General features: G+C 47.2%; 1 protein-coding gene across 2 annotated transcripts in view; it reads left to right on the plus strand.

Moving 5' to 3' along the window:
* Positions 1 to 405: 405 nt before the first annotated feature.
* GAK (cyclin G associated kinase) overlaps positions 406 to 17,711 on the plus strand; it is a 189,180-nt gene continuing 171,874 nt past the window's right edge. Inside the window, exons 1-3 of one of the 2 annotated variants that reach the window (XM_069739054.1) lie at positions 406 to 871; positions 14,742 to 14,803; positions 16,408 to 16,467. In XM_069739054.1, the coding sequence (XP_069595155.1) occupies positions 733 to 871; positions 14,742 to 14,803; positions 16,408 to 16,467 (261 nt within the window). In that variant the 5' untranslated portion in view covers positions 406 to 732. The remainder of the gene's footprint in view (positions 872 to 14,741; positions 14,804 to 16,407; positions 16,468 to 17,711) is intronic. The other variant, XM_069739064.1, reaches the window with a different exon arrangement.

A 17,711-nucleotide genomic window follows, 5' to 3' on the forward strand; every position in this document is an offset into this window, starting at 1 on the left:
CATGATAAATCCGCAGGAAAAAACGCAGCGGTTTTGCACTGCGGTTTTTCCAAATCCACTGCGGAAAAATCCGCAGTCCTCCAGAATATGAGTTACCCTATGAGTTTCAGCCCCCCAATGGCTCACATTGGGGTAAAAGTAGTCTTCAGTGGCCAAGGTGACTGAAGCCCCAAAGTGCTGCCAACCAACGACAGAGCATTATTCAGGGGGGTTCAGTCTCCCCGGCTGCCAAACACCATCATTTACCCCTAGTAAAAGCCATGTAGAAGGTGAATACTGCGGAGAGTCCCGCTAACTACATGGTGTCCCAGATACAGGGCTCCAGAAAGAGCCGCACTGCCCATCACTGGTGTGCACACAGCCTTACCGAGCTCCTATACCAGACCTGACCGCTAGGGGGCGTGCGGACATTTCCGTATCTGGTACAGAGGAATACTATGTATGGTACCTGCCCTAGTTAGTATTGGTGACGGGATTAACCCTTCAGCTTCCCCCTCACGAGCACTGCAGACGTTGCCTAGTACACGTCATCACCAGGCAGCACTCCAGAGATGCCTGGGAAAGTGGGAGTGGGGGAAGTTTTCACGTCAGCGGTCGGTGACGTCACGCACGCGGAAGCACGGCCGAGGCCGGAAGCGGGGCAGTGAGTGAGCCCGGCCGCTGACATCTCTCTCCGGGGAGCCGGCCTGTGGCTGCCCGCTGCTGTGTGGCGTCTCCGCCGCCGCCGCCGCCATGTCTCTCCTGCAGTCCGCTCTGGACTTCCTGGCCGGGCCCGGCTCTGGAGCCGCTGGCAGGGACCAACATGATTTCGTGGGGCAGACAGTGGAGCTGGGGGAGATGAAGCTGCGGGTAAAGCGGGTGATCGCTGAGGGTGAGTGTGTGCACCTGCTGGGGGCTGCGGCATTGTTTATGGGACCCTCACTGCTCTCTTCTTTAGGGGTGGGAATAATGGACAGGTCCATGGAGCCCATACAGTGATGGCAGCGCTGGCCTGATCTGCCTTTTCCTTAGTCATTCTGATGGCTGCTACTATTCTCTGTTATCAGCCATTCCAGGCTGGGTGAAGTTCAGCATTACTGTGATTGTGCCCAGATGTCAAATTATTATTATTTATTATTATAGCGCCATTTATTCCATGGCGCTTTACATGTAAGGAGGGGTATACATAATAAAAACAAGTACAATAATCTTGAACAATACAAGTCATAACTGGTACAGGAGGAGAGACGACCCTGCCCTCGAGCGCTCACAATCTACAAGGGATGGGTGAGGATACAGTAGGCGAGGGTAGAAATCCTGTCAAATCATTTCTCTCACTGCCATTTTCAGCATGTGCCGTGGTACCGTGTTGTGCTTTTCTAATGTTATGGATGTTGATCTGTGTATTATTGCTATTATTTTTAGTACCATATAACCTAGTAGGCTGATGAGTCTGCCGGAGCCCCGCGGGTCTGCCGGAGCCCCGCGGGTATTTAATGAACGACTTGCACTCACAACAAACACATATACAAATGTACACTAGCGCATGGCCGTGCGGCCATGTGAGCCTTATATAGCTGCAGCAGGTAAAAGACGTTCCTAGAAGGACAAATGAGAGACTGCCATACCTGAGCATGTGACCCTAAATCTCCACTGAGAGATCTTGCCCTGGGCATGCTCATTGTGCAAAGCAGGACTTAGTCCTAGCACTTAAAGGACCTTCCTGAAAGGACCAATGGACTTAGCTGCAGTATCTGACCATGTGACCCTCGATCTCCATTGAGAAATCTTACTCTGAGCATGCTCAGAACGTGAAAAGCAGGACTTAGTCCCAGAAGCGTCTGCTCGCCGCTGCCCAGCACTGACTTCAATGGCAGAAGCCGGAAAAGCAGCAGTAACCCTTTGTACAGAGTGGGACTGAGCAAGACGCTGGGACCGACGTCTCCGCTGAGCAGGCTCGGGTCGGCCGGAGGTCCACGGGTCGTCCGGAGGTCCACGTAGGCCCACGGGTCGTCCGGAGGTCCACGTAGGCCCACGGGTCGTCCGGAGGTCCACGTAGGCCCACGGGTCGTCCGGAGGTCCACGTAGGCCCACGGGTCGTCCGGAGGTCCACGTAGGCCCACGGGTCGTCCGGAGGTCCACGTAGGCCCACGGGTCGTCCGGAGGTCCACGTAGGCCCACGGGTCGTCCGGAGGTCCACGTAGGCCCACGGGTCGTCCGGAGGTCCACGTAGGCCCACGGGTCGTCCGGAGGTCCACGTAGGCCCACGGGTCGTCCGGAGGTCCACGTAGGCCCACGGGTCGTCCGGAGGTCCACGTAGGCCCACGGGTCGTCCGGAGGTCCACGTAGGCCCACGGGTCGTCCGGAGGTCCACGTAGGCCCACGGGTCGTCCGGAGGTCCACGTAGGCCCACGGGTCGTCCGGAGGTCCACGTAGGCCCACGGGTCGTCCGGAGGTCCACGTAGGCCCACGGGTCGTCCGGAGGTCCACGTAGGCCCACGGGTCGTCCGGAGGTCCACGTAGGCCCACGGGTCGTCCGGAGGTCCACGTAGGCCCACGGGTCGTCCGGAGGTCCACGTAGGCCCACGGGTCGTCCGGAGGTCCACGTAGGCCCACGGCATCTTCCAGGAAACGTGTCCAGCATATGGCATTGCTCTGCTAGAGTGGAAGGCATCTGTGTGGGCATGTATGGTGTCTGCTCGGTAATTGGGCCGCAGTGATGGACAACCTATTTTCCTATGGCCTTAGTAGAGAGGTGGACCCTCATATTGGGCAGAGCGGTGTGCTACTTGGAAGAGCAGATCTCGTTGTGGAGGCACAATGATGTCCGTGCATGTAATGTTCTGTGCCCCAGCGGTGGTGACAACTGAGTGCCCTGGCAGTGGGAGCCTAGTGTCAATATAGATGAAAACCTAATTAATGGGGTTGTCTCATGCCTGTTCTGATAGCCATTCTCAGCTAGTCCTGAATATGTAACAGGGCCTTTGCACTACACCTGCTGGGTGTCGGATGCTCTCCTTCCAGGATCGTTCCTCCTGGTGTTTAAGGTTGAGTTTGCATGTTGTGGTCACATCCTATCAAATGCTAACATTTGTATTGTGCAATCCGCCCTAAGGGCTCATTCAGATGAGAGTATTGTACATGTTGGACGTGTGCAGCCCATCTACAGATCGCAGACCTATGTTCAGAAGGCCATTTTCACACCGACCGAGTGTCCATGAGAAGATTTTTTAGCATGCAATAGTTTCTTCTGTATGGCAGATGACAATTGCTTATACAAGTCTTTTGAGTTACGCCATAAAAATCATACCCCACATGCAGGGATGTGGAGTCAGTGTATGGGTATGTGCACACGTTCAAGTTTTTTTGCATTTTTTTTCGCTATAAAAACGCATTAAAAACGCAGACATATGCATCCTATCATTTAAAATGCATTCTGCAATTTTTGTGCACATGATGCATTTTTTTTCCGCGAAAAAAAAACGCATCTTGGTAAATAAAGCAGCATGTTCATTAATTTTGCAGATTTTTCGCGTTTTTCCCACTATTTAATGCATTGGGAAAAAACGCAAAAAAAACCCGTGGAAAAAAACGCTAAAAAAACCAGTGCAAAAAACGCATTCGGATTTCTGGCAGAATTGTCCGGTTTTTGTCAGGAAATTTCTGCTAGAAATCCTGACATGTGCACATACCCTAAAATGGACAGACTCCTAAAATATCTAATAAACTGGTATACTAGTTCAATGCAAGATGTGCTGTACATGTTTTCATAATAATTTTGAAAAGTTCTGAAATGTCCTATAAATGTCTGTTCTGTTCCTGATCTAACGATCTCGACTTTTAGGTGAGATGAATCTGTTCTGCACTTTATGTACATCCTCAGTAGTGAGGCAGTGCTGTGGGGTCAGAGTGGAGATGAATCTGCTGCACTTTATGTACATGTGAGGCAGGGCTGTGGGGTCGGAGTGGAGATGAATCTGTTTTGCACTTTATGTACAGGCTCAGTAGTGAGGCAGGGCTGTGGGGTCGGAGTGGAGATGAATCTGTTCTGCACTTTATGTACAGGCTCAGTAGTGAGGCAGGGCTGTGGGGTCGGAGTGGAGATGAATCTGTGTTGCACATTATGTACAGGCTCAGTAGTGAGGCAGGGCTGTGGGGTCGGAGTGGAGATGAATCTGTTCTGCACTTTATGTACAGGCTCAGTAGTGAGGCAGTGCTGTGGGGTCAGAGTGGAGATGAATCTGTGCTGCACTTTATGTACAGGCTCAGTAGTGAGGCAGTGCTGTGGGGTCAGAGTGGAGATGAATCTGTGCTGCACTTTATGTACAGGCTCAGTAGTGAGGCAGGGCTGTGGGGTCAGAGTGTAGATGAATCTGCTGCACTTTATGTACAGGCTCAGTAGTGAGGCAGTGCTGTGGGGTCGGAGTGGAGATGAATCTGCTGCACTTTATGTAGAGGCTCAGTAGTGAGGCAGTGTTGTGGGGTCGGAGTGGAGATGAATCTGTGTTGCACTTTATGTACAGGCTCAGTAGTGAGGCAGGGCTGTGGGGTCGGAGTGGAGATGAATCTGTGCTGCACTTTATGTACATGCTCAGTAGTGAGGCAGGGCTGTGGGGTCGGAGTGGAGATGAATCTGTGTTGCACTTTATGTACAGGCTCAGTAGTGAGGCAGTGCTGTGGGGTCGGAGTGGAGATGAATCTGTGCTGCACTTTATGTACATGCTCAGTAGTGAGGCAGTGCTGTGGAGTCAGAGTGGAGATGAATCTGCTGCACTTTATGTACATGTGAGGCAGGGCTGTGGGGTCAGAGTGGAGATGAATCTGTTCTGCACTTTATGTACAGGCTCAGTAGTGACGCAGTGCTGTGGGGTCAGAGTGGAGATGAATCTGTGCTGCACTTTATGTACATGCTCAGTAGTGAGGCAGGGCTGTGGGGTCGGAGTGGAGATGAATCTGTTCTGCACTTTATGTACAGGCTCAGTAGTGAGGCAGGGCTGTGGGGTCAGAGTGTAGATGAATCTGCTGCACTTTATGTACAGGCTCAGTAGTGAGGCAGTGTTGTGGGGTCGGAGTGGAGATGAATCTGTGTTGCACTTTATGTACAGGCTCAGTAGTGAGGCAGGGCTGTGGGGTCGGAGTGGAGATGAATCTGTGCTGCACTTTATGTACATGCTCAGTAGTGAGGCAGGGCTGTGGGGTCGGAGTGGAGATGAATCTGTGTTGCACTTTATGTACAGGCTCAGTAGTGAGGCAGTGCTGTGGAGTCAGAGTGGAGATGAATCTGTGCTGCACTTCATGTACATCCACAGTAGTGAGGCAGTGCTGTGGGGTCAGAGTGGAGATGAATCTGTTCTGCACTTTATGTACAGGCTCAGTAGTGAGGCAGTGCTGTGGGGTCAGAGTGGAGATGAATCTGTTCTGCACTTTATGTACTGGCTCAGTAGTGAGGCAGGGCTGTGGGGTCGGAGTGGAGATGAATCTGTGTTGCACATTATGTACAGGCTCAGTAGTGAGGCAGGGCTGTGGGGTCGGAGTGGAGATGAATCTGTGTTGCACATTATGTACAGGCTCAGTAGTGAGGCAGGGCTGTGGGGTCTGAGTGGAGATGAATCTGTTCTGCACTTTATGTACAGGCTAAGTAGTGAGGCAGTGCTGTGGGGTCAGAGTGGAGATGAATCTGCGCTGCACGTTATGTACATGCTCAGTAGTGAGGCAGTGCTGTGGGGTCAGAGTGGAGATGAATCTGTTCTGCACTTTATGTACAGGCTCAGTAGTGAGGCAGTGCTGTGGGGTCAGAGTGGAGATGAATCTGCGCTGCACGTTATGTACATGCTCAGTAGTGAGGCAGTGCTGTGGGGTCAGAGTGGAGATGAATCTGTGCTGCACTTTATGTACAGGCTCAGTAGTGAGGCAGTGCTGTGGGGTCAGAGTGGAGATGAATCTGTGCTGCACTTTATGTACAGGCTCAGTAGTGAGGCAGGGCTGTGGGGTCGGAGTGGAGATGAATCTGTTCTGCACTTTATGTACAGGCTCAGTAGTGAGGCAGGGCTGTGGGGTCAGAGTGTAGATGAATCTGCTGCACTTTATGTACATGCTCAGTAGTGAGGCAGGGCTGTGGGGTCGGAGTGGAGATGAATCTGTGTTGCACTTTATGTACAGGCTCAGTAGTGAGGCAGTGCTGTGGAGTCAGAGTGGAGATGAATCTGTGCTGCACTTTATGTACAGGCTCAGTAGTGAGGCAGTGCTGTGGGGTCAGAGTGGAGATGAATCTGTGCTGCACTTTATGTACAGGCTCAGTAGTGAGGCAGGGCTGTGGGGTCGGAGTGGAGATGAATCTGTGCTGCACTTTATGTACAGGCTCAGTAGTGAGGCAGGGCTGTGGGGTCGGAGTGGAGATGAATCTGTGTTGCACATTATGTACAGGCTCAGTAGTGAGGCAGGGCTGTGGGGTCGGAGTGGAGATGAATCTGTGTTGCACATTATGTACAGGCTCAGTAGTGAGGCAGGGCTGTGGGGTCGGAGTGGAGATGAATCTGTTCTGCACTTTATGTACAGGCTCAGTAGTGAGGCAGGGCTGTGGGGTCGGAGTGGAGATGAATCTGTTCTGCACTTTATGTACAGGCTCAGTAGTGAGGCAGGGCTGTGGGGTCGGAGTGGAGATGAATCTGTGTTGCACATTATGTACAGGCTCAGTAGTGAGGCAGGGCTGTGGGGTCGGAGTGGAGATGAATCTGTTCTGCACTTTATGTACAGGCTCAGTAGTGAGGCAGTGCTGTGGGGTCAGAGTGGAGATGAATCTGTGCTGCACTTTATGTACAGGCTCAGTAGTGAGGCAGTGCTGTGGGGTCGGAGTGGAGATGAATCTGTGTTGCACTTTATGTACAGGCTCAGTAGTGAGGCAGGGCTGTGGGGTCGGAGTGGAGATGAATCTGTGCTGCACTTTATGTACATGCTCAGTAGTGAGGCAGGGCTGTGGGGTCGGAGTGGAGATGAATCTGTGTTGCACTTTATGTACAGGCTCAGTAGTGAGGCAGTGCTGTGGAGTCAGAGTGGAGATGAATCTGTGCTGCACTTCATGTACATCCACAGTAGTGAGGCAGTGCTGTGGGGTCAGAGTGGAGATGAATCTGTTCTGCACTTTATGTACAGGCTCAGTAGTGAGGCAGTGCTGTGGGGTCAGAGTGGAGATGAATCTGTTCTGCACTTTATGTACTGGCTCAGTAGTGAGGCAGGGCTGTGGGGTCGGAGTGGAGATGAATCTGTGTTGCACATTATGTACAGGCTCAGTAGTGAGGCAGGGCTGTGGGGTCGGAGTGGAGATGAATCTGTGTTGCACATTATGTACAGGCTCAGTAGTGAGGCAGGGCTGTGGGGTCTGAGTGGAGATGAATCTGTTCTGCACTTTATGTACAGGCTAAGTAGTGAGGCAGTGCTGTGGGGTCAGAGTGGAGATGAATCTGCGCTGCACGTTATGTACATGCTCAGTAGTGAGGCAGTGCTGTGGGGTCAGAGTGGAGATGAATCTGTTCTGCACTTTATGTACAGGCTCAGTAGTGAGGCAGTGCTGTGGGGTCAGAGTGGAGATGAATCTGTGCTGCACTTTATGTACAGGCTCAGTAGTGAGGCAGTGCTGTGGGGTCAGAGTGGAGATGAATCTGTGCTGCACTTTATGTACAGGCTCAGTAGTGAGGCAGGGCTGTGGGGTCGGAGTGGAGATGAATCTGTTCTGCACTTTATGTACAGGCTCAGTAGTGAGGCAGGGCTGTGGGGTCAGAGTGTAGATGAATCTGCTGCACTTTATGTACATGCTCAGTAGTGAGGCAGGGCTGTGGGGTCGGAGTGGAGATGAATCTGTGTTGCACTTTATGTACAGGCTCAGTAGTGAGGCAGTGCTGTGGAGTCAGAGTGGAGATGAATCTGTGCTGCACTTTATGTACAGGCTCAGTAGTGAGGCAGTGCTGTGGGGTCAGAGTGGAGATGAATCTGTGCTGCACTTTATGTACAGGCTCAGTAGTGAGGCAGGGCTGTGGGGTCGGAGTGGAGATGAATCTGTGCTGCACTTTATGTACAGGCTCAGTAGTGAGGCAGGGCTGTGGGGTCGGAGTGGAGATGAATCTGTGTTGCACATTATGTACAGGCTCAGTAGTGAGGCAGGGCTGTGGGGTCGGAGTGGAGATGAATCTGTGTTGCACATTATGTACAGGCTCAGTAGTGAGGCAGGGCTGTGGGGTCGGAGTGGAGATGAATCTGTTCTGCACTTTATGTACAGGCTCAGTAGTGAGGCAGGGCTGTGGGGTCGGAGTGGAGATGAATCTGTTCTGCACTTTATGTACAGGCTCAGTAGTGAGGCAGGGCTGTGGGGTCGGAGTGGAGATGAATCTGTGTTGCACATTATGTACAGGCTCAGTAGTGAGGCAGGGCTGTGGGGTCGGAGTGGAGATGAATCTGTTCTGCACTTTATGTACAGGCTCAGTAGTGAGGCAGTGCTGTGGGGTCAGAGTGGAGATGAATCTGTGCTGCACTTTATGTACAGGCTCAGTAGTGAGGCAGTGCTGTGGGGTCAGAGTGGAGATGAATCTGTGCTGCACTTTATGTACAGGCTCAGTAGTGAGGCAGGGCTGTGGGGTCAGAGTGTAGATGAATCTGCTGCACTTTATGTACAGGCTCAGTAGTGAGGCAGTGCTGTGGGGTCGGAGTGGAGATGAATCTGCTGCACTTTATGTAGAGGCTCAGTAGTGAGGCAGTGTTGTGGGGTCGGAGTGGAGATGAATCTGTGTTGCACTTTATGTACAGGCTCAGTAGTGAGGCAGGGCTGTGGGGTCGGAGTGGAGATGAATCTGTGCTGCACTTTATGTACATGCTCAGTAGTGAGGCAGGGCTGTGGGGTCGGAGTGGAGATGAATCTGTGTTGCACTTTATGTACAGGCTCAGTAGTGAGGCAGTGCTGTGGGGTCGGAGTGGAGATGAATCTGTGCTGCACTTTATGTACATGCTCAGTAGTGAGGCAGTGCTGTGGAGTCAGAGTGGAGATGAATCTGCTGCACTTTATGTACATGTGAGGCAGGGCTGTGGGGTCAGAGTGGAGATGAATCTGTTCTGCACTTTATGTACAGGCTCAGTAGTGACGCAGTGCTGTGGGGTCAGAGTGGAGATGAATCTGTGCTGCACTTTATGTACATGCTCAGTAGTGAGGCAGGGCTGTGGGGTCGGAGTGGAGATGAATCTGTTCTGCACTTTATGTACAGGCTCAGTAGTGAGGCAGGGCTGTGGGGTCAGAGTGTAGATGAATCTGCTGCACTTTATGTACAGGCTCAGTAGTGAGGCAGTGTTGTGGGGTCGGAGTGGAGATGAATCTGTGTTGCACTTTATGTACAGGCTCAGTAGTGAGGCAGGGCTGTGGGGTCGGAGTGGAGATGAATCTGTGCTGCACTTTATGTACATGCTCAGTAGTGAGGCAGGGCTGTGGGGTCGGAGTGGAGATGAATCTGTGTTGCACTTTATGTACAGGCTCAGTAGTGAGGCAGTGCTGTGGAGTCAGAGTGGAGATGAATCTGTGCTGCACTTCATGTACATCCACAGTAGTGAGGCAGTGCTGTGGGGTCAGAGTGGAGATGAATCTGTTCTGCACTTTATGTACAGGCTCAGTAGTGAGGCAGTGCTGTGGGGTCAGAGTGGAGATGAATCTGTTCTGCACTTTATGTACTGGCTCAGTAGTGAGGCAGGGCTGTGGGGTCGGAGTGGAGATGAATCTGTGTTGCACATTATGTACAGGCTCAGTAGTGAGGCAGGGCTGTGGGGTCGGAGTGGAGATGAATCTGTGTTGCACATTATGTACAGGCTCAGTAGTGAGGCAGGGCTGTGGGGTCTGAGTGGAGATGAATCTGTTCTGCACTTTATGTACAGGCTAAGTAGTGAGGCAGTGCTGTGGGGTCAGAGTGGAGATGAATCTGCGCTGCACGTTATGTACATGCTCAGTAGTGAGGCAGTGCTGTGGGGTCAGAGTGGAGATGAATCTGTTCTGCACTTTATGTACAGGCTCAGTAGTGAGGCAGTGCTGTGGGGTCAGAGTGGAGATGAATCTGCGCTGCACGTTATGTACATGCTCAGTAGTGAGGCAGTGCTGTGGGGTCAGAGTGGAGATGAATCTGTGCTGCACTTTATGTACAGGCTCAGTAGTGAGGCAGTGCTGTGGGGTCAGAGTGGAGATGAATCTGTGCTGCACTTTATGTACAGGCTCAGTAGTGAGGCAGGGCTGTGGGGTCGGAGTGGAGATGAATCTGTGCTGCACTTTATGTACAGGCTCAGTAGTGAGGCAGGGCTGTGGGGTCTGAGAAATTGAGGAGTCGGAGGTTTGAATTATCGTCTCCATAGCACTGGGTTCCCTTGGTTTACTGTATTTGTGTGCGTTTAGGCCGGGGTCAGACCTAACGTATCAAAATACGGTCCGTTTTTTACGGCCGAGATATGCAGAAAAGTTCCTGAAACAGTGATCTGTATTCAATGCGAGGATGTGATTTTTTTTTTTTTTTTCTTTTTTTTTTCTTCCTCCAAAAATTATTTGTGTCATCCGTATGGTATCTGTACGGTGAAATTTTCTCGCCGGCTTGCAAAATGGACATAGAATGAATCCATGGGCTCAAATATTTGTGAAAACACATACTATATATATACACCTTCTTATTTAAAGATTTTTCTGTATTTTCATGACTATGAAAATTGTACATTCAGACTGAAGGCATCAAAACTATGAATTAACACGTGGAATTATATACTTAACAAAAAAAGTGTGAAACAACTGAAATTATGTGTTATATTCTAGGTTCTTCAAAGTAGCCACCTTTTGCTTTGATGACTGCTTTGCACACTCTTGGCATTCTCTTGATGAGCTTCAAGAGGTAGTCACCGGGAATGTTTTTCACTTCACGTCAGGTTTGATAAGTGGAATTTCTTGCCTTATAAATGGGGTTGGGACCATCAGTTGTGTTGTGCAGAAGTCTGGTGGCTACACAGCTGATAGTCCTACTGAATAGACTGTTAGAATTTGTATTATGACAAGAAAAAAACAGCTAAATAAAGAAAAACAAGTGGCCATCATTACTTTAAGAAATGAAGGTCAGTCAGTCCGAAAAATTGGGAAAACGTTTAAAGTGTCCTCAAGTGCAGTGGTAAAAACTATCAAGCGCTACACATAAGGACCGCCCCTGGAAAGGAAGACCAAGAGTCATGTCTTCTTATGAGGATAAGTTTATCCGAGTCACCAGCCTCAGAAATCGCAGGTTAACAGCAGCTCAGATTAGAGACCAGGTCAATGCCACACAGAGTTCTAGCAGCAGACACATCTCTACAACAACTGTTAAGAGGAGACTTTGTGCAGCAGGCCTTCATGGTAAAATAGCTGCTAGGAAACCACTGCTAGGACAGGCAACAGGCAGAAGAGACTTGTTTGGGCTAAAGAACACAAGGAATGGACATTAGACCAGTGGAAATCTGTGCTTTGGTCTGATGAGTCCAAATTTGGGATCTTTGGTTCCAACCACCGTGTCTTTGTGCGACGCAGAAAAGATGGACGGATGGACTCTACATGCCTGGTTCCCACCGTGAAGCATGGAGGAGGAGGTGTGATGATGTGGGGGTGCTTTGCTGGTGACACTGTTGGGGATTTATTCAAAATTGAAGGCATACTGAACCAGCATGGCTACCACGGCATCTTGCAGCGGCATGCTATTTTATCCGGTTTGCTTTTAGTTGGACCATCATTTATTTTTCAACAGGATAATGACCCCAAACACACCTCCAGGCTGTGTAAGGGCTATTTGACCAAGAAGGAGAGTGATGGGGTGCTACGCCAGATGACCTGGCCCCACTGTCACCAGACCTGAACCTAATCGAGATGGTTTGGGGTGAGCTGGACCGCAGAGAGTGAAGGAAAAGGGCCAACAAGTGCTAAGCATCTCTGAGAACTCCTTCAAGGTTGTTGGAAGACCATTCCCGGTGACTACCTCTTGAAGCTCATCAAGAGAATGCCAAGAGTGTGCAAAGCAGTCATCAAAGCAAAAGGTGGCTACTTTGAAGAACCTAGAATATAAGACATATTTTCAGTTGTTTCACACTTTTTTGTTAAGTATATAATTCCACATGTGTTAATTCATAGTTTTGTTGCCTTTAGTGTGAATGTACAATTTTCATAGTCATGAAAATACAGAAAAATCTTTAAATGAGAAGGTGTCCAAACTTTTGGTCTGTACTGTATGTAAACCAAAACTGGGTGTGGAATATTCAGAGGAAAAGTGTAATAGAAACACATCACCACGTCTGTTTTTTTTTTTTTTTTTTACCCTCTTCTGGTTTTGTCTTCTAAATACTAAGGTGAAAACTACTCACCAACTACTGACCGTACACACATGGCCTAACAGTTTTCCTCCAGGATTGCCCTCTTAGCCCCATCATCTTCCCAATAACTCTGACCAGCTTCCTTGGTAACATAGTAACATAGTTAGTAAGGCCGAAAAAAGACATTTGTCCATCCAGTTCAGCCTATATTCCATCATAATAAATCCCCAGATCTACGTCCTTCTACAGAACCTAATTGTATGATACAATATTGTTCTGCTCCAGGAAAACATCCAGGCCTCTCTTGAACCCCTCGACTGAGTTCGCCATCACCACCTCCTCAGGCAAGCAATTCCAGATTCTCACTGCCCTAACAGTAAAGAATCCTCTTCTATGTTGGTGGAAAAACCTTCTCCTCCAGACGCAAAGAATGCCCCCTTGTGCCCGTCACCTTCCTTGGTATAAACAGATCCTCAGCGAGATATTTGTATTGTCCCCTTATATACTTATACATGGTTATTAGATCGCCCCTCAGTCGTCTTTTTTCTAGACTAAATAATCCTAATTTCGCTAATCTATCTGGGTATTGTAGTTCTCCCATCCCCTTTATTAATTTTGTTGCCCTCCTTTGTACTCTCTCTAGTTCCATTATATCCTTCCTGAGCACAGGTGCCCAAAACTGGACACAGTACTCCATGTGCGGTCTAACTAGGGATTTGTACAGATGCAGTATAATGCTCTCATCATGTGTATCCAGACCTCTTTTAATACACCCCATGATCCTGTTTGCCTTGGCAGCTGCTGCCTGGCACTGGCTGCTCCAGGTAAGTTTATCATTAACTAGGATCCCCAAGTCCTTCTCCCTGTCAGATTTACCCAGTGGTTTCCCATTCAGTGTGTAATGGTGATATTGATTCCTTCTTCCCATGTGTATAACCTTACATTTATCATTGTTAAACCTCATCTGCCACCTTTCAGCCCAAGTTTCCAACTTATCCAGATCCATCTGTAGCAGAATACTATCTTCTCTTGTATTAACTGCTTTACATAGTTTTGTATCATCTGCAAATATCGATATTTTACTGTGTAAACCTTCTACCAGATCATTAATGAATATGTTGAAGAGAACAGGTCCCAATACTGACCCCTGCGGTACCCCACTGGTCACAGCGACCCAGTTAGAGACTATACCATTTATAACCACCCTCTGCTTTCTATCACTAAGCCAGTTACTAACCCATTTACACACATTTTCCCCCAGACCAAGCATTCTCATTTTGTGTACCAACCTCTTGTGCGGCACGGTATCAAACGCTTTGGAAAAATCGAGATATACCACGTCTTGCTGAAGAAAAGCAACCTTAAAGCACGATGCTGCCACCACCATGATTGGCAGTGAGGATGGTGATTTCAAGGAGGTGTGCAAGTGTTAGTTTTCCACCACATGCAGTGTTTTGCATTTAGCCCAAAATGTTATACTTTGGCCTCATCTGATTGGAGCGCCTTCTACCACATGCTAGCAGTGTTCCCCACTATTTGCTAATTGCAAATTGGACTTCTTATGGCTTGCTTTCAAAACTGGCTTTCTTCTTGCCACTTTTCCATAAAGACCAGATCTGTTGAGTCCATAACTTAGGCCATGTTCACACATTCATTATTTGGTCAGTGTGTTACATCAGAATTTGTGAGCCAAAACCAGAAGTGAGTGAAACACGCAGAACTGGTGCATATGTTTCTATTGTGCTGGCTTCCAAATACTGCAGACAGATTCTCCCAACTGAGCTGTGGATCTCTTCAGCTCCTCCAGTGACCATGGGCCTCTTGACTGCTTAGTGCTCTCCTTCCTTGGGATGTGAGTTCAGGTGGGTGACCATGTGTTAATAGATTTGCAGTTCAAAGCTTGGGCTATTTTTTATAACCTAACCCTGCTTTACTCCTCTCCACAACTGTATCCCTGACTTGTATAATGTGTTCTGTGGTTTTCTTGATGCAGTTTGATCCCTAATGTTCTCAAACACACACCTGAGGTCTTCACAGAACAGCTGTAGTTTTACGGAGAATAAATTCCACCACACGGGACTCAATTTACTCATTATGTGACTCCTGGAGTCACTTGGTCGCTCTGGATTTTATTTAGGGGTATCAAACTACAAGGGTCTAAATAGAAATGCACTTTATATTTTTCAGATGTATATTTGTTAAATATTTAGAAAACCATGTATTATTTCATTTACGCTTCACAAATACTTGCTACTTTGCGTTGGCGTGTCACATAAAATACTAATAAGATAAATATTATTTTGTTGATTTAACTTGACTGTGTATTGTATTGTTTTTTTTTGTTTTTTTTTTGGAATTGCCGCCTCAAAGAGAACTATATTACGTTACTATAAAATGGTGCTAAATTGTTGGTTTTGTTTTTGTTTTGTAAGGTGGATTTGCGTTTGTATATGAAGCTCAAGATCTAAGCTCTACAAAAGACTATGCTCTGAAGGTATTTTTTTTTTTAAGTCTTTTGAATAAATAATCTTAAAATGGGTTTGTCATCCAATTTCACCATTGAAACTTCATACATTATTAAATAAAATTCTAAGACTTGCTGAGACTAGTGCATCTACGTTAAATATCCATGTGAGAATGGCAGAAAAATCCTAATATTAGGATGAGCATTTTATCAGCCCAGCTAAAATGTTATAGCTCTTAAAGGAAAGGTACCGCGTTTGTAGATCATTAATAAATCAATGTAATGTAACTTAACATGCTGTTATAACCAAGTTTTGAATGCATTTGAAACATTTTGTGTGATATAGGAGTTTAAAGAAGGCACTGGGGGGCTGACATCTTGCATTCACAGTAGCAGTACGACACTTTCAGTGTCATCATATGGCACCCCATGGTCATAGGAGATAGCAGACAGACTCCTACCCTATCTATTGTAATGGAACTGTCACTGCTGTGAACTGGGCACGCCTCTGTGCCCTGCACAATTTACAGTAGTGGGAGTGTTCTGCCATATTCATGGAGCCCTCTGATCTGCTAACATAAGCAGTACTGCTTCCAACAGAACAGATCCTAGATTGACAGCTGAAGGGAGTAAAATGCAGGAGAATAGTACAGGCAGAATAGCAGAGACATCAAGGAGGAACAGTGTACCATTAGCATTATAGCAACTTAAGCTGTCAGCTGCTTGGCAGGAGCTGTGACTCATCCCTTAGTAGGATAAGATAAGGAGCTACAGGTCTGCAGTGAATGGCCAGACATTGTGGAGGGGGAGTGAGAGAATCATGTAATCTGGGTGGGTGAGAGAGACTGATGGGAGAGAGAAAGACAGTAACTGCTGGTGATAGCAGATCACAGGGCAGTCACCCACAAAATGGCGCTGCCCTGTTGTGCTACTCTTCATTCTGCCCCAGGGATACTAGAACCCCCAAAAGGGGAGGGAAATGGTGATGGTGATATATATAAAAATTTGGAAGAAAATACAAACATTTCTATATGAAAAATATTATACACAGTGCAAACATTGCATTAATACATTTTAATTACTATTTTAAGCTTAATTTCACAGAAAAACAAACTATAAGAAAACTGGTGGCACCTTCCATTTAAGTCCAAATGTATTTACGGTAATTTCCACACACCCTGACTCACAGCTGTAGCTTGACTGAGCAGTGTGAGATTTCAGCAGGGAGGAGGGACCCTGAGGAACGATCATTCAGGCAGATTAGATTCTACAGTCAATCTTACAAGGATGTTCAAAGGAAGTCGGTTTAGGAGATCTATTGAATAATATATGCAGTTTATGTTGTGAAATCTGGTGATGGGAGAGGTTTAGCGGGAATCTGCCAGCAAGTATTTGCTATCCCATCTGAGAGATGCATGATGTAGGGGGCAGAGTCCATGATTGGCTGCTGCAGGCATATGCCAGGAGGTGACTCTTTTAGGAAAGACGATAACTCTTGAGACTTCCAAAAGTGAGTAAATATTTTTTTTGACACGTACAAGTAATTTGACATAGATTACAAGCCTGAACATTTTTACTTTGCATGTAAATTCCATGTTTAGCACAAAGTCATATTGGTTGTGTTTTATTTGTAGAGATTGCTATCCAATGAAGAAGAGAAGAATAAAGCAATTATTCAGGAGATTTGTTTAATCGTATCCTTTTACTACATTCTTTCTTAAAGTGAGCAACCTTAGTCAATTAGTCCTTGGTTTATATTTCTTTTGCACTGACCAAGTTCAGAATCTGTATATAAAAAAACAAACAAACTGTAAAGCAGCGTTTATACATGTTGAATTTCATGCAGATTTTGGTGCTTGATTCACCAAAAAATTGTGTTCCATGCATTTAAATAGGGTTTCTACATGTTTCTTTACATGCAGCTGACCTATTCATGCAGATTTCCTGCTTGTCACTTATGTCAGATAGAAATGCTGAGATTAGACTTGTTAGGCCTATAAGAAAAAAAACTGCGGCAATAGACCATAGATGACATACAGTGGGGTAAAAAATGTATTTGGTACACTGCAAATTTTGCAAGTTTTCCCACCTACAAAGAATGGAGAGGTCTGTATTTATTATCGTAGGTACACTTCACCTGTGAGAGATAGAATCTAAAAATAAAAACCAGAAAATCACATTGTATGATTCTTAAATAATTAATTTGCATGTTGCTGTTTGAAATATGTATTTAATAAAATAGATAAACAAACCAATATTTGGTACAGAAAACTTTGTTTGCAATTACAGAAGTTAGATGTTTCCTGTAATTCTTCACCAACTTTGCACACACTGCAGCAGGGATTTTGGCCCCTTCCTCCATACAGATCTCCAGATCTTTCAGGTGTCTGGGCTGTCGCTGGGCAACATTGAGTTTCAGCTCCCTCCAAAGATTTTTCTGCTGGTTTCAGATATGGAGACTGGCTAGGCCACTCCAGGACCTTGAAAGGCTTCCTACGGAGCCACTCCTTAGTTGCCCTGGCTGTGTGTTTCGGGTCATTGTCACACTGGAAGACTCAGCCACGACCCATCTTGAATTCTCTTACTGAGGGCAGGAGGTTGTTGGCCACAATTTCGCGATACATGACTTCTTCTATCCTCCCTTCAATACGGTGCAGTCACTTTTGCAGGAATGCAACCCCAAAGTATGATATTTCCCCCACCATGCTTCACGGTTAGGATCGTGTTTTTTGGGATTGTACTCATCCTTCTTCCTCCAAATAAAGGGAATGGAGTATGCATAAAAGTTCTATTGTGGTTTCATCTGACCACATGACCTCCTCCCATGTCTCCTCTGGATCATCGAGATGGTCATTGATGAACTTATTTCTTGTAATTTAATTGTTTAAAAATCATATAATGTGATTTTCTGTTCCCTATTTTTAGATTCTGTCTCTCA

The sequence above is a fragment of the Ranitomeya imitator genome, chromosome 1 (genome assembly GCF_032444005.1).
Source record: "Ranitomeya imitator isolate aRanImi1 chromosome 1, aRanImi1.pri, whole genome shotgun sequence".
Classification (NCBI taxonomy): Eukaryota; Metazoa; Chordata; class Amphibia; order Anura; family Dendrobatidae; genus Ranitomeya; species Ranitomeya imitator.